At 36.9% G+C, this 23,430-nt stretch overlaps 1 protein-coding gene and 1 long non-coding RNA gene across 5 annotated transcripts in view; one reads left to right on the top strand and one right to left on the bottom strand.

Annotated features, from left to right (window-relative positions):
- Positions 1-23,430, top strand: part of C2CD3 (C2 domain containing 3 centriole elongation regulator) — a 128,752-nt gene that overhangs the window by 6,867 nt on the left and 98,455 nt on the right. For all 4 annotated transcript variants that reach the window (XR_010946177.1, XM_067750297.1, XM_067750298.1 and 1 more), the window contains exons 4-7: positions 4,756-4,979; positions 5,578-5,825; positions 15,336-15,468; positions 15,908-16,036. Coding sequence is in view for 3 of the 4 variants with exons in the window: in XM_067750297.1 (XP_067606398.1) it covers positions 4,756-4,979; positions 5,578-5,825; positions 15,336-15,468; positions 15,908-16,036 (734 nt within the window). In the remaining variant the exon portion in view is untranslated. The remainder of the gene's footprint in view (positions 1-4,755; positions 4,980-5,577; positions 5,826-15,335; positions 15,469-15,907; positions 16,037-23,430) is intronic.
- Positions 12,009-23,430, bottom strand: part of LOC137230609 (uncharacterized) — a 76,042-nt gene continuing 64,620 nt past the window's right edge. Inside the window, exon 4 of the long non-coding RNA XR_010946187.1 lies at positions 12,009-13,868. This is a non-coding gene — a long non-coding RNA (uncharacterized lncRNA). The remainder of the gene's footprint in view (positions 13,869-23,430) is intronic.

Here is a 23,430-nt window from a genome sequence, read left to right as displayed (position 1 = left end):
CCATAATAATTATCATATATCATTTACCCTGGGGTCTTATATTAAGGAAATACCATAAAAAGAGAGGAAAGTTATATGCTTTGGACTGGTTATGGAAATGCACTTTTAATATTGAAAAAATGAAAACAGTTCATTCAATGATATTTAAATCATCTATTAGTGGAATATTTTGTTTCCATAAAAGATAAAATTATATAGTTATGATTGTGTAGCAACATGGAAAATTATTTTGGATTGATGACAAAAGAGAATTAAAATTATACCCACATATATGCATATGATTAATGACTGGGGAAGAAAAAACAAGGGAAAATAGAAACAGTTGGAGCGTAGAATTCTAGGTAGGTTTTTTCCCTATATAAAAAATGAGATATAATTCATATGCCATAAAATTCACCCTTTTAAAGTATACAGTTAAGTAGTTTTTAGTGTATTCACAAGATTGTACAACCATCACGATTATCTAATTCCAGAGCATTTTATCACCCCAAGAAGAAACACTATACCCATTAGTAGTCATTCCCCTTTGTACCTTTCCCCAAACCCTGGCAACCACTAATCTACCTTCTGTCTCTATATGTTGCCTATTCTGGACATTTCAAATAAATGATGTAGTATAATATGTGACCTTTTGTATCTGGCTTCTTTCACTTGGCATAATGTTTTCAAGGTTCATCCATGTAGCATGAATCAGTACTTTATTCCTTATTATAGCTAAATAATATTCCATTGTATGGATATATTATAGCACATGTTGTTTATCCATTCTTCAGTTGATGGACATTTGGATTGTTTCCACTTTCTGACTTTTATGAATAATGCTGCTATGAACATTTGCATACAAGTTTTTTGTAGGCGTAGAATTGTGGTCATATGGTAAGTATGTTTAACCTTGAGGAACTACTGGACTGTTTTCTAAGGCGGTGCATCTTTTTTCCTCCCTTATTTAAATGTCAGTTGATAAAATAATACTTGTATGTTTTTTATTTAAATGTCATTGAATTCTTTAGAGAATTGTTTTAATAGAGCCTTGGAGACAGAGATAAGATTTTGAAAGATTATGGAATAAGTAAATAAGTAGTAATTACAGTGAAGAAGTAGAAATAACAGTTAGAGATTTCTCTCTGTTTCCCACATAAATGGCAGCAAAGAGAGGGAGATGTAGTGTGACCTAATGGAAATAGCACAAGACTTGGACATGGAAAAACTGGTTATGAAAACATTTCTGGTGTTCATTTGTACTCTCTGAGCTTCAGTATCCTATTTTATAAAATGAAGACAATAACTTTTACCGTACGGCATTGTTGTAGGGATTAAATGATATGAAAAAAATATGGAAGCACTTAACATGGTACTTAGGCACATGACAGGGACATGCCAAATTTACTTGAATTGGAGAGGAAAGTATTGATAGTGGGCAGCAGAATTGAGAAGTTTGTTGCTACTTTAGAAGAGGAGTTGGCAAACTTTGCCCAGTGGACTAAATCTGGCCTTCTAACTAAAAATGGTTTTTATATGTTTAAAGGGTCATTTAAAAAAAGAAGAATGTGCAATAAAGCCTAAATTATTTACCCTCTGCCCCTTTACAGAATGAGTTTGCTGAGCCGTTTTTAGAGTATAGGAGACCTGATTTGTTTTGTAGACCAAGAGAAAAGCAAGTGAAGAAAGATATTGAAAATAAAAGAGGATAATTGAGCAAGTAAGGTCTTGGAGAGAATTAGATGGGAATGAATTTCTATTAAGAACACAACTGATAGTGGTAAACTTTGGAATGGAGGAATTATAACAAGGAGGGAAAGAGGAGAAACATTTTGAGATGGATAACATTGAAGGAATTCATGCTGATAACTTTTTTAGCAACATTTATTTTTTTGGCCACACCGCATTGCTTGTGGGATCTTAGTTCCCCGACCAGGGGTTGAACCCCAGGCCCTTGGCAGTGAGAGCACGGAGTCCTAACCACTCGACCGTCAGGGAATTCCCATTAGCAACATTTACTATATGCATGCCTACCACATATTAGGCACTACATGTTTTATTTCATTTAATTTTTTTTTATTAAATAGAGATAGATATGCAAAAGAATATCTTAGATGTATAAGATATAAAAATAACCATACTGTGAGCACCCATTGGCTCGTCAACTAGGTTAAGAAATGTTAATAGGAAAAAAATAAATATTAATAGAATAATGGAAAGAAACCAGGTTTAGAGATTCATCCATATTACTTTATGTATCAATAATTCCCTTTTGCAGAGTTGTGTTCCATTACACAATTTTCACAATTTTCATCCATTTGTCTTGGATGAAACCAGGCAGATATCCTTGCCTTGTTCTTGTTCTTGGGAGGAAAGCATTTGGTCTTTTTACTATTAAATATGGTATTAGATGCAGGTTTTTCATAGATGCCCTTTATCATTGAGAAAGTTCAAGTTTTCTGAGAGATTTGATCATAAATGAGTATTGAATTTTATCAAATTCAACTGTTGCTAGAGGTTAGAGGTGAGAAGAGGGCATGACTATAAAGGGAGTTTTTGGGGGGTGATGGAAGTGTTCCATATCTTAATTATGGTGGTGGTTACATGGATCTAAACATAGATTACAATTCATAGAAGTGTATATTTACAAAAATGTCCATTTTACTGTGTTAAATAATTTTTTTTTAATGTAGCAGATCAAATGTGATGATAAACAGAAGTTGTCCCTCTACCTCTCGTTGGGACATGGCTGGGGACTTTGCAAACTGGAGCACATACCCTGACTAAAGCCACTAGTCTACTCCAGCTAATTTTTGCCACAATGGGATGGAAACCCAGCATTGCTGGATCTTCTGATTTTTCAAGAGAAGCCAGAAATTCAAATTTTTACATAAAATCTGTTTTCTTAATCACTGTTAAATAATTTTGAAATCTTTTAAAATGCTATATTGACTAGCATAAGTCTGAAAAATAGACATACTAATATGTTCTCTCCAATATCAGATGTTATAAATGTAGTAGATAATCCCAGAACTCCCCATTTTATATTAAAATTACTTCTTTTTAAATTCCCCTAAAAGATACTCTGATCCTTTGGGTCAGGTTCCATGTTTTATTCATCTCTTTGCCCCAGGCAGGTAGCACAGAGCCTGGCACTGAACTAGTATCAACAAATATTTGTTAATTGAACACAGGAGTTAGGCCAGCACCTATATTTTGATTGTAAGGTGGGTGTGGTGGGTAACTGGACTTTCTTTTTCTTTCTCACTGGTAGTAAAGGCCTTTGAGTTGTTTTGAGACTAGTTCAAATTTGCTTAGGGATAAAGCAAAACTCTGACCAGCCAGCAGGTTATTGTTAAGGCCAGGGACGCAGCCTTTATTCTCAGTGTCTCCTTTGTTTCTAGAATAAAGTGGCAGTCTTTTGGCAAGTGATGAATGGCAAGGGACGATTTTCTGACACTTATATTTGGGCAGCCAGGATTTTATGTGATCCTCTTATAGCAGTGGCTGCACAAAGTATTTATCCCACTGCATTCCAGTCATTTGTCTTTGTAGAAAATCTTAATGATGAATAGATTTAAAGGACTTTATGCTACCTAGTTCATGAACAAAATTCTCCTCATCAAGACTCAAGTGTGTTTATTGAGTCTATGCCTTGGCAGTTTCTCCACATAGATTATTCCATTGACCTTCCCAGAGACTTCTTAAAATATTTAACTGCAATCTTTCATTTTTGTCTTAGGCCATTCATCATTATGTGACTCTCTTTGGCTACTTGAACAATTCCTTCTGCTGTCTGTGTCATTGTAACTGAACTTTCCACACTGCTCTTCTTTTCTTTTGGAGTACATTCTTCAATTTCTTCTCTAAAGTTTTGCTTTAGGCTCTGTTTTATTTTTTATTCCTACAGTAGGCTTTTCTCCATTGGGCTTTTCAGAGACCTGGAAAGCATTTTAGTAGAGTGCCTGAATTCAGAGGAGTTGGACGATAAAGGAAACTTCACGTAATTACTTTTCATTTTAATGTTCCTCCCTCTTCACCCTGCCTCATCCCCAGCATAGAACTAGGGCCTTATTTTTCTCAAATAGCTAGCAATAAGGATGCAACAGGTGCTATGTCATTCTTTTATTTTTCAGACCATTAGTCATTATTATGCATACTTGTACACTAAGTGTATACTTACACTGATTAGTCTACAGAAAAATGAATAAGACAGTTCATGCCTTCAAGGAATTCATAATCTGATCAGGATAACAAATAAACTGGAAGTACAAATACCTCCTTTAAGCCTCTGCTTTTTTTTTTAATCTTCAAATTAGGATAATATACTTTCCTGACAGTTATATCATCACATCAGCTTCTCTGTGTGAGGAACATAGCACACTTTCTGGCCTATTGTGAAGTGTTCAATAAATAGTGGTTATATTAATGGATAGATACAAAGTAAGTAGAAACATGAAAAAAGGAGTGGCCATAACATCTCTGCCTGGACACAAAGAAGTTTTCACAGAGGAAGTAATGCTGGAGGAAATTTGCACATGAAGGCATAAGGGAATGAAATATAAGGTACATTTAGAAAACTCTAAGTAATTGGTATATCCAGGAGAGAGAGATGGAGGAGAGGAACACAGTGAGAGATGAGGCTTCTGGGGTAGGCAGGAATTTGAACTAGATCCTATAAGGAACGGGGCCATTAATTTATATTAGAGAGTCTTAAAATTAATCAATGCTATAAAAAAAAAAAAAGACTTCTGATACATTACATGTCCCTTTCAGGTCTCACTTGCCCTGGAGCCTTTGTCAGAAACTTTTGACAGCTACACTCCTCTTCCTACCACTGACATGACAGAAAATGTGCTTTTATCTGAACAAGGATTCAGAGAATATACTGAAGCAGGCAATACTCAGTTTCTGGTTCCATCAAGGCCTCAGAGGATCCCTACCACCAAAATTGATGGAAAAGAGTTAGCAGCCAACAGCAGTAGGTCAACCACTCCAAGGTAATTACCACACCTAATACCAGTCAGACTGTCTGCTAACTCCCAGTGTACTCATAATTTCGGTCTTTCATTTGTGGTTGTGTAGAAGGTTAAAGGTAGTCATTCATTCAGCAAATAAGTATTAAGTACTCAATATGTTTCTGGTCCAGTACCAGTTGCTAGGCATAGAAATTGATAAGACACAATTCCCATTTTTGGACATTGCTCACAATCTAGTGAGGAGGCCAATATACAGGTAAGTAAGTATGTCTAAGTCACATAGAGATGCCATGATAGGTGTACATGAAGGGAAAGAGGGAAAAGGCAGTGTTTTGTGAAATGGAATGAAGAGAAACAGATTTTGATTTTAAATAATTATCAGACGTTTGCTTTGTGTCAGGCTCAGCACTGAGCTCTTTATTTCATTGTCTCACTTTAGCCAAACCATACAATGATAGGTAAAACATCTATTATTTATTTAATTTGGGAAATGAAAAACATATTTACAAAGCCTGAGCTACACTGCTATATACCACTGATCCACTTTCTTTCTCTGACAAAGTGGAATGTTACCATAATGGATAATATACTGTTGAAGTTCTCCTTTATTTTAAAACAGGGGAAAGGACCACTTGTACTTTGCAGAGAACTCTGATACAATAAAGGACTCTTTCTTTGGACTACGGCACCATCTTAATTCAGGACAGAGTTTAGAGTCTATGACTCTGAAAGGCAAAGCCCCACAGAAGCAGATGTCCCTTCTCAACAGTTCTGAATTGCGGCCTCAAATTAGGACAGTTGCCAAGAGTCACAGTGACTCATGCGTTCTTTCTTCAAACAACCCTCCTACCAAGAACCTTCTTTTAGGTATGTATATATTTGTGAACTGAGACTAAGCTGTATTTATTGGGATTAGTCTGCTCATTAGGCAACCTACAAAGAGAACCAAGACTTCTGTTTGAACTAAATAGCCAAATGCAAGTGAATATCTTACTAGAGTCCAGAATTTCTAACCTTTTAAGGGCAGCTCTATTAAACCACTGAGTTTCTTCTAAATAATTACTGGGCACTTATAATTTTAAGTTTAGGGAAGGAACCATTTAAAGTGAACCTGGGTATGGGAGGAAAGCCTTTATCATAGAAAAATATTAGTCCTGATTTTTTTCGAGATAATTCAAAGCAAATAAGATTTTTGTCTCATCATCAGAATTTACTTATACCATTGTTCAGAGACTAGTACTAAACTTGTTTCATATTCTGAAAACTGTTGTTTTCAGTGGGAACATTCAGTGCACAGAAACTGCTGATCTTACGCCTGGGTATTAAATATGACTGACAGCCAAACAGAAGTAGAAAGGAATCGGTTTACCTGTGTAAGGGCTTACACTGAAATTTAAAAAGGAAATAGGAAAGAGGTTGTATTACCTCATTTTAGGTAGTGGTATTATATGAAAAGCAATTTTGGTACCTTATGTTACACTGTAATGGTCAACCATATATCTCTGTGACATCAAGAGCATGACATAAATTTGTCTCCATCCTCACAAGTAAAAGTTCCAAAGTAGAATATCTGCAGCTTTAGTAGAAAAGTCTTTTAAATTACAACTACTTGGACCTCTGTGGGGTCATGATCCATAGACTAAGCAAGTCTTGCCTTATCTGTGGAGCTGGACAGGGGTAATGCGACCATTGTCTGATGTCCATAGTTCATTTCCTCCAGGATGTTTCTTTCCTCAGATTGTGTTACTCTGAACCATTTTATTTTTTATTTACCAAAGTACTGTACTTGGCTATTTGCAGTGTTTTCAAAACCAAATGTTTCTTTTTGTGTGTTTTTAATCTTCAATACTTGGTGCAATAGAAGCTGCAAAGATGTGCCACTTTATCTATGAAATGGAGTTTTGTATACCAATAAATTCTAGTTTAAAGACAAAAAAAAAACTACGTGGATACAAAATTTACATTAGTAAGGATTTTTTTTAATGAAGAAAGACATTGTGTTAATATTTTTTCAACTAAAATGTCTATGATCCCCTAGTTTAAAAAATATACTCTGATTATGGTACGTTAATTTTATTTTTTTTATTTATTTTTTTACTTTTTTGTTTTTGCATGCATTGGGTCTTCGTTGTTGCGCATGGGCTTTCTCTAGTCGTGGTGAGCGGGGGCTGCTCTTCATTGTGGTGCGCAGTCTTCTCATTGCAGTGGCTTCTCTTGTTGCGGAGCGCGGGCTCTAGGCGCATGGGCTTCAGTAGTTGTAGATGGCATGCTCTAGAGTGCAGGCTCAGTAGTTGTGGTGCACAGGTTTAGTTGCTCCGCGGCATGTGGGATCTTCCCGGACCAGGAGTCAAACCCGTGTCCCCTGCATTGGCAGGCAGATTCTTAACCACTGCACCACCAGAGAAGTCCCTATATTAATTTTAGACTTTAATGCAACCCTAGGCTACATTAACAAGAAAGAAAATTGCCTGACTATACTCAGCACTTGTCATTCTCACACCTGGAGTATTTTGTGTAGACCTGGGCAGCAGACTTTGATAAAATATTTGTTTACTCATTAAGCAGATATTTATTCAGCACTTACTAAATGTCTGGCAGTCTTCGAGGTGTTAAGAATATAGCAGTTTAAATTTATTTTTTAAAAAGGCACAAAATCCTCCCCTACGGATCTTATATTCTAGTAGGAATACCAATGATAAATTAGATAAATAAGTAAGTATGTAGTGTTAGATAGTGATAATGGCAATGGGAAAAAAATGAAGCAAGGAAGAAGAGAGGATAGAATGCTGTTTTATGTATGTTGGCAAAGGAAGGCTTCTTTCTTTTTTAATTTTTTTTATTTTTATAAGTTTTTTTATTTTTTTGCTTTTGACTTAGAGTTCTTTTTTTTAAAAATCTTTATTGGAGTATAATTGCTTTACAATTGTGTGTTAGTTTCTGCTTTATAACAAAGTGAATCAGTTATACATATACATATGTCCCCATATCTCTTTCCTCTTGCGTCTCCCTCCCTCCCACCCTCCCTATCCCACCCCTCTAGGTGGTCACAAAGCACCAAGCTGATCTCCCTGTGCTATGCGGCTGCTTCCCACTAGCTATCTATTTTACATTTGGTAGTGTATATATGTCCATGCCACTCTCTCACTTTGTGCCAGCTTACCCTTCCCCCTCCCCGTGTCCTCAAGTCCATTATCTAGTAGGTCTGTGTCTTTATTCCCGTCTTGCCCCTAGGTTCTTCATGACCTTTTTTTTTCTTAGATTCCATATATATGTGTTAGCATATAGTATTTGTTTTTCTCTTTCTGACTTACTTCACTCTGTATGACAGACTCTATGTCCATCCACCTCACTACAAGTAACTCAATTTTGTTTCTTTTTATGGCTGAGTAATATTCCATTGTGTATATGTGCCACATCTTCTTTATCCATTCATCTGTCAATGGACACTAGGTTGCTTCCATGTCCTGGCTATTGTAAATAGAGCTGCAATGAACATTGTGGTACATGACTCTTTTTGAATTATGGTTTTCTCAGGGTATATGCCCAGTAGTGGGACTGCTGGGTCGTATGGTAGTTCTATTATTAGTTTTTTAAGGAACCTCCATACTGTTCTCCATAGTGGCTGTATCAATTTACATTCCTACCAACAGTGCAAGAGTGTTCCCTTTTCTCCACACCCTCTCCAGCATTTATTGTTTGTAGATTTTTTTGATGATGGCCATTCTGACCGGTATGAGATGATATCTCATTGTAGTTTTGATTTGCATTTCTCTAATGATTAATGATGTTGAGCATGCTTTCATGTGTTTGTTGGCAATCTGTATATCTTCTTCGGAGAAATGTCTGTTTAGGTCTTCTGCCCATTTCTGGATTGGGTTGTTTGTTTTTTTGATACTAAACTGCATGAGCTGCTTGTAAATTTTGGAGATTAATTCTTTGTCAATTTCTTCATTTGCAAATATTTTCTCCCATTCTGAGGGTAGTCTTTTCATCTTGTTTATTATTTCCTTTGCTGTGCAAAAGCTTTGATGTTTCATTAGGTCCCATTTGTTTATTTTTGTTTTTATTTCCATTTCTCTAGGAGGTGGGTCAAAAAGGATCTTGCTGTGATTTATGTCAAAGAGTGTTCTGCCTATGTTTTTCTCTATGAGTTTTATAGTGTCTGGCCTTACATTTAGGTCTTTAATCCATTTTGAGTTTATTTTTGTGTATGGTGTTAGGGAGTGTTCTAATTTCATTCTTTTACATGTAGCTGTCCAGTTTTCCCAGCACCACTTATTGAAGAGGCAGTCTTTTCTCCACTGTATAGTCTTGCCTCCTTTATCAAAGATAAGGTGACCATATGTGCATGGGTTTATCTCTGGACTTTCTGTCCTGTTCCATTGATCTATTTTTTTGTGTGTGTCAGTACCATACTGTCTTGATGACTGTAGCTTTGTGGTATAGTCTGAAGTCAGGGAGCCTGATTCCTCCAGCTCCGTTTTTCTTTCTCAAGATTGCTTTGGCTATTTGGGGTCTTTTGTGTTTCCATACAAATTGTGAAATTTTTTGTTCTAGTTCTGTGAAAAATGCCAGTGGTAGTTTGATAGGGATTGCATTGAATCTGTAGATTGCTTTTGGAAATACAGTCATTTTCACAATGTTGATTCTTCCAATCCAAGAACATGGTATATCTCTCCATCTATTTGTGTCATCTTTAATCTCTTTCATCAGTGTCTTATAATTTTCTGCATACAGGCCTTTTGTCTCCTCAGGTAGGTTTATTCCTAGATATTTTATTCTTTTTGTTGCAATGGTAAATGGGAGTTTTTAATTTTTTTTAACTTTTTTTTTTGTTGTTGTTCTTGCTGCATTGGGTGTTCGTTGCTGTGTGTCGGCTTTCTCCAGTTGTGGCGAGCGGGGGACTACTCTTCGTTGCGGTGCGTGGGCTTCTCATTGCATTGGCTCCTGTTGTTTCAGAGCACAGCCTCTAGGTGCACAGGCTTCAGTAGTTGTGGCACATGGGCTCCGTAGTTGTGCCTCATGGGATCTAGAGCACAGGCTCAGTAGTTGCAGCGCACGGGCTTAGTTGCCCCATGGTATATGGGATCTTCCCAGACCAGGGCTCAATCCTGTGTCCCCTGCATTGGCAGGCAGATTCTTAACCACTGTGTCACCAGGGAAGTTCCAAAGGAAGTCTTCTTTAAGAAGTTAATATTAAAGATCTATAGAAGATGAGTTCCTTCTAAGGAGAGTACCTAGACTGGGGAAGGGACCACCAAGAGATATTTAGCCTCAAGAAAACAGCTACCATTTACTTACCATTCATTATGTGCTACCTACTATGCCAAGTGCCTTATACACAAAAACCAAGTGAGGTTGGGATTGTTATCCCCATTTTAAAATGAAGACACAGGCTCACAGTTAGGGAGCTTCTGCCCTATCAAACGGGACAGCTGCTTCTCAGCTCCAGTTCATCATTATCTTAAACTGTACAGCAAAGTCCTTTGCTTCATCCTACTGTAGGTTCCTTGTTTACCTAGGCCTGCTTTTTTTAAAAATCGAGACTATGCTGGCCAACTGTTCAAGCCAAATAAAATATGCCAGGTGCAACCCATGGGCTGCCAATGTGCAAATTTCTTCCATAAGATGTACTAGGATCTTTGGGTTTAAAGATAAAACAAGACAGATTTTGACTCAGTCTGGGTTAATAGTTCTTCCTTGCAAAAGTGGGAAGGGATAGCTTCAAGAGATAGTGAATTCTGTATCACTGGGAATCGTCAAGTATGGGCTGGATAACCTTGTCATGGGACTCTTACAGATGGGATTAAATCATCAAGTAGACAGATGTGATCTTTAAAGATCCCTTCCAACCACAAGACCGTGGAGCACTAAGATTAAGTGGGTCATTTTGGTAAGTAGGTCTAAAGCTAGTCATGGAGGTTTATAACAAATACATAAACGTAATTATCTTCCTGGTCTTTATTATACTGACATCATACCAGTAAGGGGGGGGACAGAGCTGAATTAGTCATCGAGCTAGAATTTATGAAACACTACACATCCTGCTTATAAGAGTTGGCGGTTTTCTTGTTTTTTGTTTTTAACTTTTTATTTTATATTGGAATATAGCCAATTAACAATGTTGTGATAGTTTCGGGTGCACAGCAAAGGAACTCAGCCATACGTATACATGTATCCATTCTCCCCCAAACTCCCCTCCCATCCAGGCTGCCACATAACATTGAGCAGAGTTCCCTGTGCTATACAGTAGGTCCTTGTTAGTTACCCATTTTAAATATAGCAGTGTGTACATTTCAATCCCAAACTCCCTAACTCTCCCTTCTCCCTATCCTTCCCCCACTGATAACCATAAGTTTGTTAAGAGTTGGGGTTTAGAATAGATAACAAGGAGTAGGAACAAAAACCAAAAGCTGTGTACCTCCCTGTTTAGCAGGGGCTGTGCCCATGGCATGTAGGAAATAAACAAGGGAAACATTTGTCATGAACTCAGCTAAGTGCCCTTCCCTTGTGTTAAAAAATAATTATTGAGTTGAGGTGCAGGAAGATGCCATGACAGCTCTTTTAGTGTGGAACCAGCTTCCTCTTAAGAAGGGGAATTAAGGTGGTATTGTTGCCATGACTTAGACTTTAGAGAAACTATTCTAAGAATGTCTGTTTCAAGGAAGAAACCACTTGGAGGCCAATGAATAGACCACCCTTGCTCAGATTTGTCCTACTTGTTGTCTGCAATGTTTATTTCTTTTTAAAAACCTGCTATTGTAAAGTATCTTAAGTACCTATTCCTATTCAAATGTTAATGACTAATTAAGTCACTCTTAAAATATTGCTATTCCCAGGGAAATTTTATTTAGCAGGGATGAAAACTTTAAGCTCAGTTCAATTCAGCAGATATCTTTTGAGTGCCTATTTTGTGTCAACCATTGTTTTGAGTATTGGGGTTACAGTGATAAATAAGATAGTCCCTGACTTAATGAATGCATTGTAGTAAAGGAAACAGACTCTAAAGCAGATACAGTACAATTTTGTATGATATATGCAACAGTGGAAGTATTTATTGAAACATTAATCAAATTCCTGATATATACTAGGTACCGAGCATACAAAGACCAACAAAAGCCAATCTCTCGTCTCAAAGTTGTTTGGGTGAGATAGACAATTTTAATACTGCATGGTAATTCTTTGATGGAATCAGATACGCAGAACTTTGAGAGCACAAAGGAAGTATTGTGTTTAAGGAATTAAATACAGTTGTGTGTGGTTAGATTATAAAGTACCAAGTACCAAATATCTCTAGGGACATTTTGGGTATCAGTAGAAAAACTGTTTTTCTACATGGCCCTGAAATCAAATGAAATTTATTATTGACACTGCTTGTCATTAACTACTTTATTCATAAAGCATTTATTGAGTGTGCCCACCTCATTAAAGAACTTTAAACCATATCAAATTAAGCCAAGTATTAACTAGAAACTAAAAGGAGGAGGGCTTCCTGTCACATAGCAAGCTTCCTTAACCAAATTTTCAATGCTAGCAGACCATGTTTTCCTCACCCTTTCTCACTGAATAAACAAGACAGCCATTTTCTGACTGAATCCCAAAGAGATTTTTTTTAAATAAGTAAAAACAAAAATACATACTTATATAGCCATTATTTACATAGAAAAAGTTAATTCATATTATTAAGTGAAAAAGCAGTTATAAAACAGTATACATAATTGGGTCATTTGTAGAGATGTGGAGGGACCTAGAGACTGTCATACAGAGTGAGGTAAGTCAGAAAGAGAAAAACAAATATCATATATTAATGCATATACGTGGAATCTAGAAAAATGGTACAGATGAACTGGTTTGCAAGGCAGAAGTAGAGACACAGATGTAGAGAACAAACGTATGGACACGAAGGGGGGAAAGTGGGGGTGGTGGTGTGATGAATTGGGCGATTGGAATTGACATGTATACACTAATATGTATAAAATAGATAACTAATAAAGAACCTGCTGTATAAAAAAATAAAAATTCAAAAAAACTGTATACATAATATACCATTTTTGCAAAAGAAAAAATTTATATATATACACACACACATACATATATAGATGTATGTATGCATAGATTAAAAACTATCCGGGGGACTTCCCTGGTGGCGCAGTGGTTAAGAATCTGCCTGCCAATGCAGGGGACACAGGTCCAAGCCCTGGTCCGGGAAGATCCCACATGCCGCGGAGCAGTTAAGCCTGTTCGCCACAACCACTGAGCCTGCGCTCTAGAGCCTGCGAGCCACAGCTACTGAAGCCCGCACACCTAGAGCCTGTGTTCCACACAGAGAAGCCACCACAATTAGAAGCCCGTGCACCACAACGAAGAGTAGCCCCCGCTCGCTGCAACTAGAGAAAGCCCGTGCACAGCAACGAAGACCCAGCGTAGCCACACACACACAAAAAAAACCTATCCAGAATATATCAAAATGTTAATCAGTATTTGTGGGTAGTGGCATTAATGGGAATATTAGTTTTCTATTGCTGCATAACAAGTAACCACAAACTTAATGGCTTAAAAGAATACCCAGTTATTAGTCACAGTTCTGTGGATCTGAAGTCCAGCAAGTTATGGTTGGGTTTTCTGCTTAGGGTATCATAGGCTACAATCAAGGTGTCAGCCAAGCTAAATTCTCATCTGGAAGCTCTGAGGGAAAATTCGCTTCCAAGTTCATTCTTATTGACAGAATCCAGTTCCTTGCAGTAGTAGGACTGCGGTCCCATTTCCTTGCTGGCGGTCAGCCAGTGTCCACTCTCAGCTCCTAAAGGCCGTAAGGCCACATGCATTTCTTGCCACGTGGTCCTCTCCATCTTCAAGACAGCAATGAAACATTACATCCTTCTCATGCTTTAAATCTCTTGAGTTCATATCCTGCAAACAGCCAGAAAAAACTCTGCTTTATAAAGGTTTGGGACCACCAAGGTAATCTCCCAGTCTTGAGGTAGACTGATTTGGAACCATAATTACATCTGTAAAATCCCTTTATGGCAATACCTAGATGACTGAATCACTGGGAGAAGGTATTTGTATACCAGTGGCTGGAAATTTGGGGGGAGCTATCTTAGAATTCTGCCTACATCACTTTTTGGCCTTTTGGCTAAGATCAAGTGTAGAATTCTGCCTACCACAGATGGTGATCTTTATTTTTCTTTTACTTATACTTTCACATAACACATTGAACATACAATATTTCAGGGTTTTTCGGGTTTGGGGTTTTGAGTTTTTAAGCTATATTTTGAACTCTTTATGCTAACAAATGTTGAATGTTTATGGATCTGTTTGGCTTATTATTTTCTTGGCCTGACTGCCATGTCTTCTTTATTTTTAGAAGCTATAAAACTCTAGACCAAGATGGACAGGCATTTGGTATCTAGTCTTACCTACATCCTAAGCAACTGTGGAACCTCAAGAAAATAATAATTCTTCCCAGTGTTCCTTGGAATAATACCACTAGTCCTAAGCTTTTAAAAAGAAGTCTAAGAAAAAGTGGGGTCATATATGTATAGTGGTTAAATCATAGGATGTAGAGTCATCCTGGTTATACCGCATGCATAACTTGGGCAAGTTACATATCCTCTGTGCCTCAGCTTTGTCATCTGGAAAATGAAGGAAATGATAGTACCTATTTCAGAGGATTGTTGGGAGGATTAAATGAGTTCCTATACATAACATACTTAGAGTAGTGCCCCGGAAGTGGTAAGGGTTCAATAAATGTTATCCTCTGTAATTGTTGTTGCTTAGGGATGAGAGAAATTTTACCTATCAGAAAGTTTAAAGACTTTATCCTGACTTTTCTGTTAACCTGATGTATGATCTTAGACAAGTCATAGAAATGTTTTGGTATTCTTTTCTTCATCCATAAAAGTATACATTTGGACTAGATTATCACTATGACTCCTAACAGTTTAGCTGATATAGTTGTTAGTGTTCCTTAAATAATAATGACATTAAAACTGTTACAAATAAGAGAATTCAGTAAGATAGCTAGATACAAAAATAATATATTATGTAGCTATTACTAAATTTATTATGTGCAAACACCAGTTGGAAGAGTCAATGCATGTATATAATGACTCCAGTAAAGGCGGTCAGTCTCTACATAATGGAGACTTCATTCACTGCGGTAATGCCAACATCTAAAACGGTCCATGTGATAGAAGCTCAGTAAACATTTGTAAGGTGAATGTCCTCAAGGGATTCTCAAGCTAGTGGGGAAGGCAGACAAGTAAGCATTTATAGTACACTATGGTAAGTCCTGTGAGAGAAGGAAAGGTGCTAAATGTTTCAAGTATTTCTGTTGGATTTTAGATTTTCTGTGTTTTGTTTTGCCCTCTTCAGCTCTGTTAGAACAAGGCAATAAACTGCGTAATGCCATGGTGATTTCTGCAATGAAATCAAGCCCAGATACTAGCATGTTGTTGGAAGAAGTTCATCCTTCTATGAATGAAGATTTTCTTAGAGCATCTACACAGTAAGTTACTGGATAAACGTGAACCCCAATAGTTAATTTCTTGGTAGTTGTTAGCATATGTTTTTTGTCAAGATATGGACTGAATAATCTTGGAAATGTTGAACAAGTAATTCTTAATGTGGTAGAAAAGAAGCCTAAACTAGGAGCTAAGATACCCAAAATCTAGACCTAGCACTGACACTTGCTAAATATGTAAATGGCTAAATTCTTAACTCTTTCTGAACCAGCATGCTTATATAAAAAATGGGTATATTCTCTCCTCCCTCTCTTACATAAATGAAATGAGATTCTAATATAGGAAAGGGCTTTGTAAATTGTGAAGTTTTATGTATATTTAAGGTGAAGGCTGAAGTATGTTAATATTCCATGTTCAATTAATTCTGATTTAGATTTTTCCCATATGTTAGCCACTGAAAAAGTATTTTTTTTCATTCCTTAGAATCAAAGCCTTGTCTAGGAATCAATTTAAAGACCACATTGAAGATCACCTCCTCCCTCCAACTGAGAATACATTTTGGAAACATGACACAAAAGCTGATACCAGAGCCATACAGCTGCTATTGGGCAGGTAAGAGCTCTTAACTAGCTTTCTTTCCTTTTAAATTATTCCTCCAATTCATTGGGTACATTGTTAACAGATTTCTCTTCTTAAAGCAACACTTCCTTAGAATAACCAAGTCATCCCTTTGGTTATTCACTACCTACTAAATAAAAATCCAATCTTTAGCTTTTTATTCTTAGCTTCACTTACAGAATGGTCTCCAATCTACCTTTCCATTCTTATTTTTCATCTCTCTCCCCAACACCAAGGTTAGCTAGCAGGTTATAATGAAAAGAACATGGATTTTAAACAGACACAAGTTGAAATTTGAGGTCTGTCTCTTACTACCTATGTGGCCTGAACAATTAGGCAGGAAAAAAATATATAAGGGTTCCAAATTGGAAAGGAAGAAGTAAAACTATCTTTATTCACAGATGACATGATCTAGTATGTAAAAAAATCCTAGGGCTTCCCTGGTGGCGCAGTGGTTGAGGGTCCGCCTGCCAATGCAGGGGACGTGGGTTTGTGCCCCGGTCTGGGAGGATCCCACATGCTGCGGAGCGGCTAGGCCCGTGAGCCATGGCCGCTGGGCCTGTGCATCCGGAGCCTGTGCTCCACGACGGGAGGGGCCACGACAGTGAGAGGCCTGTGTACTGCAAAAAAAAAATCCTAAAGAATCCTCTAAGAAACTATTAGAAATAATAAATAAATTCAGACAGATTGCAGGATACACGATCATTATATAAAAGTCAATTGTACTTTTATATACTTGCAATGAACAATCGAAAAGTAAAATTAAGGGAATTCCCTGGTGGTCCAGTGGTTAGGACTCTGTGCTTTCACTGCTGGGGCCTGGGTTCGATCCCTGGTCAAGGAACTAAGATCCTGCAAGCCACACAGCATGGCCAGAAGACCAATAATAAATAAATAAAATTAAGAAAAAATTCCATTTATAATAGCGTTGATAAGAATAAAATACTTAGGGATAAATTTAACTAAAGGAGTGTAAAACAACTCTGGAAACTACAAAACATTGTTGGAAGAAACTAAAGAAGATCTAAATAAATGGAAAAAACCCCATGTTCTTGATTCAATGCAATCCCTGTCAGAATCATGGCTGGCTTCTTTGTAGAAATTGAAAAGCTGATTATAAAATTACTGTGAAATTACAAGGGACCCAGAATAACCAAAAGAATCTTGAAAAAGAAAAAAATAGGATTCACACTTTGCTATTTTAAAACTTACTATAAGCCAGAGTAATCAAGTCAGTTTAGTACTGGCATAAGGATAGACATATAAATAAATGGAATAGAATTGATAGTCTAGAAATAAACCCATGTGTTTATGGTCAGCTGATTTTCAACAAGAGTGTCAAGACCATTAAATGGGGAAAGAATTGTCTTTTCAACAAATGGTACTGGGACAGCTGGCTAGCCACATGGAAAAAATGAAATTGGACCCTTACCTCAAACCATATAAAAAAATTAACTCATTATGGATCAGATAGCTAAATGGAAGAACTAAAACTATAAAATTCTTAGAAAACACAGAGGTAAATCTTTGTAACCTTGGATTTGGGAAAGGATTCTTAGATATGCATCAAAAACACAACCAACAACAATAAAAAATAGATAAGTAGATAAATCAGATTCAGTCAAAATTTAAAATGTGCTTCAAAGGATACTATTAAGAAAGTGAAAAGATCACAGAATGGAGGAAAATATTTACAAATTATATATCTGATAAAAGATTTATATCTAGACTATATAAGGAACTCAACAACTTAATAATTACGGCACAAATAGCCCAATTTAAACGATGGACAAAGTATCTACATAGAGATTTCTCCAAAGAAGATAGTCAAATGGCTAATATGCACATAAAAGATGTCAACACCATTAGTTATCAGGAAAATGCAAATCAAAACTATAAAAAACTTCATACCCACTAGGATGGTTAGAATCAAAAAGTCAGATTAAGTGTTGGTGAGGATGTGGAAAATTTGGAACCCTCATACACTGTTAATAGCAGTGTAAAATGATGCAGCCACTTTGGCAGATAGTCTGTCAGTTCCTAAATTGCTACACATCAAGTTACCATATGACCCAGCAATTCAACTCCCTAAGTATATACCCAAGGAAAATGAACATATAAGTCCACACAAAAACATGTACATGAATTTACATAGTCATAATAGTCAAAAATGTCCATCAGCTGATTAGTGGATTGTTTTAAAGTGGTATATCCACACGGAGTATTATTTGGCCATAAAAAGGAATAAAGTACAGGTAACATGCTGCAGCATGGATGAACCTTGAAAACATCATGCTAAATGAAAGAAGCCAGTCACAAAAGAGTACATATTTTATGATTACATTTATATGAAAAGTACAAAATAGGCAAATCTCTAGAGACAGAAAGATTAGTGGTTCTTTAGGGCTGCGTGTGATGGATGGGGCGTAAGTGATGATAGGTCTTGAATACAGAGTTTCTTTTTGAGGTGACATAAGTGTTCTGAAATTGACTGTGGTGATGATTGTTCATATTTGTAAACATACTAAGAACTATTGAATTGCTCGCCTTAAATGGGTGAATTGTATGTTATGTGAATTATGTCTAAATAAAGCTGTTTAAAAAAAAAATAGGAATCAAGAATCCAGCACAGTGAATGAAAAAAAAACTGCACCAAGATATACAATCATGAATTTTCAGAATAGTATAAATAGACAATCTTAAAAATGTCCAAAAAGAAAAAAAAATGCTTATGTATACAATATCAGGAATTGGAAAAACATCACTTATTCCATAGAGTTGACCAAAATGGAGACATAGGAGGCTTCTGAGCTCGCCTCCTCCCACAGATGCCCCAAATGTACAGCTGCACACAGAGCAGTTCCCTCTGAAAGAGATTGAGAAAGTAACTGACCAACTCCTACACATCAGAGGAATGGGAAAATATCAACAAATGAGTAGGAAAGTCTGAGAAACACTCTCACCATAAACCCCACCCCCAACACAGCACCATACAATCAGAAGGGAATCCCCAATTCCTAGCTTCTCCTTGAGGAGCAAAGGACTTGAACCCCACATCTAGCATTCCCAACTTTTAAGATTCTTACCAGAGAGATGAGCCCCCAAAACATAACGGGTGCAGGAGCACCCTCACCCTGACAGCTGTACACCTAGACCCAGCACAGAGGAAGCAGGCAAAAACACCCATCTCCCAGTTTCTCCCTGTAAGGTGCTGCTAGTGAGGGTCCAGCTTCTAATCAGCCTACATCTAGGTGTTGGCTGTGATCCTCCCCTTTGGGACACTAATGGGTCTTAACACACCCTCCACTACTGGGAGCCACTAAGAACAAAGAAGAAGGCTTAGAAAGTCACAAAAGCTTATGAGGCAACTAAGATCTTGGGCTGGACTGATCAATGAGGTTCATCCCTTACACAAGACCATTCTATCAAGGCTGAGATGGATGACGGTTTTATCTAATAAGCAGAAACCAACACAGAAAGGCAAGGAAAATAAAGAAACAGAGGAATATGTTCCAAAGAAAAAGACAGGATAAACATCCAAAAACAGATCTTAATGAAGCAGAGATAAGTAATTAACCTGATAGAGGGTTAAAAATAATGGTCATAAAGGTGTGCTTACTGAGGTCAGGAGAACAATGCATGAACCAAGTGAGAATTTCAACAAAGAGATAGAAAAAATTTTTAAGTACCAAACAAATCACAGAGCTGAAGAATACAATAACTGAAACGAAATATTCAGGAGGGGTTCAACAGCAGACTAGATCAATGGGAAGAAAGGATTAGCAGGCTCAAAGACAGGGCAGTGGAATGCAATCAAAGGAGCAAAAAGGAAAAATTTTTAAGTGAAGCAGTTAGATAGCTTAAGGGATGTTGGGGAACCAACAAACAGACCAATATACACATTATAAAGGCCCCAGAAGAAGAAGAGATAGAGAAAGGGGCAAAAAGCTTATTCATAGAAATAATGGGGACTTCCCTGGTGGTTCAGTGGCTAAGATTCCATGCTCCCAATGCAGGATGCCCGGGTTCGATCCCTGGTCAGGGAACTAGATCCCACATGCCACAACTAAGAGTTGACACATTCCACAACTAAGAGTTAGCAGGCTGCAACTAAGAGTTCACATGCTGCAACTAAAGATCCCGCATGCTGCAATGAAGGTTCCACATGCCACAACAAAGAAGATACCACGTGCCACAGCTAAGACCCAGTGCAGCCAAAAAAATAAATATTTTTTTAAGAAAAGGAAATATTCAAAGAAATAATGGCTGAAAACTTCCCTAACCTGGGAAACAGACATTCAGATCCAGGAAGCCCAGAGAGTTTCAAGTAAGACAACTCAAAGGAGACCCACACCAAGACATGTTATAATTAAATTGTCAAGTTACAAAGAAAGCATCTTAAAAACAGTAAGAGAAAACCAACTTGTTATGGACAAGGGAACCTCCATAAGATTTTCAGCAGATTTTTCAGCAGAAATCTTGCATACTAAAGGGGAGTGCAATGTTATATTCAAAGTGCTGAGAAAAAAGAACAGCCAAACAAGAATACTCTACCTGCCAAAGTTGTCCTTCAGAATTGAAGGAGAGAAAGAGTATTTTCCAAGCAAAAACTGAAGGAGTTCATCACCATTAGACCAACCTTCCATGAAATATTAAAGGGAGTTCTTCAAACTGAAACCAGAGGACACTAATTAGTAACAAGAAAACATGAAAGTATAAAACTCACTGATAAAGTTAAGTATACAGTTAAATTCAGAATACTCTATTACTCTAATGATGGTAGAGAAATCACTTACAAATCTAGTATGAAGGTTAAAAGACAAACGTTATAAAAATAAATATGACTACAATAAGTTGTTAATGGACATACAGTGTAAAAAGATGCAAATTGTGACATCAAAAACTTAAAATATGGGGGGGGAGGAGCTTTGGTATGTGTTCAACGTTAAGTTATCACCTTAAAATAGACTATTATAAATGTAAGATGTTTTATGTAAGCCTCATGGTAACCACAGGGCAAAAGCCTATAGTGGATACACAAAGGAGAAAGAGAAAGGAAGCAAAACATACCACTACAGAAAGTCATCAAATCCTAAAGGAAGAGAGCAAGAAAGGAACAAAAGAATTACAAATCAACCAGGAAGCAATTACCAAAATGGTAGTAATAAGTTCACTCCTATCATTAATTACTTTAAATGTAGATGGACTCAATTCTCCAATCATAAGATAGAGAGTAGCTGAATGGATAAAAAAACAAGACCCAACTCTCTGCTGCCTACAGGAGACTCACTTCAGCTTTAAGGACACACACACGGGATATGAAAGATGTTTCATGCGAGTGGAAACCAAAAGAGAGTGGGGGGGGGGGTTACCTATTCTTATATCAGAAAAAAATAGACTTTAAGCCAAAGACTATAACAAGATCAAGAAAGTCATTATATAATTATAGTTGGTCAATTCATCACAAGGATACAACAACTGTAAATATTTAGGTACCCACCCTAGGAGTACTTAAATATATAAAACAAATGTTAGTAGATCTGTAAGGTGAAGTAAACAGCAATACAGAGGACTTCACTTTTAACAATGAATAGATCATCAAAACAAAATCAGTAAGGAAACGGCGGGACTCAAATGGCACATTAAGTCAGATGTCCATAACAGACATATACAGAACATTCCATCTAACAGCAGCAGGATACATACACTTCTCAAGCACGCATGGAACATTCTCCAGGAGAGATTATATGTTAGGCCACAAAAGAAGTCAATAAATTTAAGAAGATTGAAATATGAAGCATCCTTTCCGATTACAATGGTATAAAACTAAAAATCAATATCCAAAACTAGAAAATTGACAAATATGTACAGATTAAACAACAGGCTCCTTGGCAACCAATGTGTCAAAGAAGAAATCAAATAAGAAATGTAAAAATATCATTTAAGACAAGGGGGAAAAAAACACAACATACCAAAACCTATGGAATGCAGCAAAAGCATATCTAAGAGGGAATTTTATAGCAGTAAACATGTACATTTAAGTGTATAACTGAATCACTTTGCTGTACACCCAAAAGTAACAACCTTGTTAATCAACTATGATCCAATATAAAATAAAAATTAAAAAAAAGAAACATGTAAGGTTTTGTAAGACATAACATGTAAGATAAAAAAATACATACATATATTAAGAAATAAACAGCTCAACTAAAAAACTAACTTTACACCTCAAGGGACTAGAAAAAAACAACAAACTAAGCCCAAAGTTAGCAGAAGGGAGGAAATAACAAAAATCAGAACAGAAATAACAAAGATCAGAGCAGAAATAAATGAAATAGAGACTAACAAGACAACAGAAAAGATCGATGAAACTAATAGCTGGTATTTTGAAAAGATAAAGTAGACAAACCATTAGCTGGACGTACTAAGATGAAAAGAGAGAGGACTTCAGTGGAATTATAAATGAAATAGGAGATATTATAACTGACATCACAGAAATACAAAGAATTGTAAGAGACTACTATGAAAAATTATACACTAACAAATTGCAAAACCTAAAAGAAATGGATAAGTTTATATCCAATCTACCAAAACTGAATCATAAAGAAACAGAAAAATCTGAACAGACTGATTACTAGCAAGGAGACTGAATCATAATTAAAAACCTCCCAACAAAATAATTCCAGGGCTTCCCTAGTGGTGCAGTGGTCAAGAATCTGCCTGCCAGTGCAGGGGACATGGGTTCGAGCCCTGCTCCGGGAAGATCCCACATGCCACAGAGCAACAAAGCCCGTGCGCCACAACTACTGAGCCTGTGCTCTGGAGGCCGCGAGCCACAAATACTGAGCCCTTGAGCCACAACTACTGAAGCCTGCACACCTAGAGCCTGTGCTTCACAACAAGAGAAGCCTGCGCACCGCAATGAAGAGTAGCCCCTGCTCACCGCAACTAGAGAAAGCCGGTGCACAGCAACGAAGGCCTAACACAGCCAAAAAGATAAATTAAATAAAATAAAATTAAACAAAAATTTAAGGTCCCGAAAACTCCAGTAGTGAATTCTACCAAACATTTAAAGAACTAATACAATCTTTCTCAAACTCTCCCAAAACACATAAGAGGAGGGAATGCTTCCAGATTCATTTTATGAGGCCAGCATTACTCTGACATTAAAGCCAGATAAAGACACTGTAAGGAAAAGAAAATCATAGGCCAATATCTCTTATGAACATAAATGGCAAAAATCCTCAACAAAATATTACCAAATCAGATTCAACAATACATTAGAAGGGTCATATGCCATCATCAAGTGAAATTTGTTCCAGGGATGCAAAGATGGTTTGACATTTGCAAATCAATAAATATCATACACCGTATTAACAAAAAGAAGG

Source organism: Pseudorca crassidens, chromosome 9 (assembly GCF_039906515.1).
Source record: "Pseudorca crassidens isolate mPseCra1 chromosome 9, mPseCra1.hap1, whole genome shotgun sequence".
Lineage (NCBI taxonomy): Eukaryota > Metazoa > Chordata > Mammalia > Artiodactyla > Delphinidae > Pseudorca > Pseudorca crassidens.
This window is presented reverse-complemented; position numbering and strand designations above follow the sequence as displayed.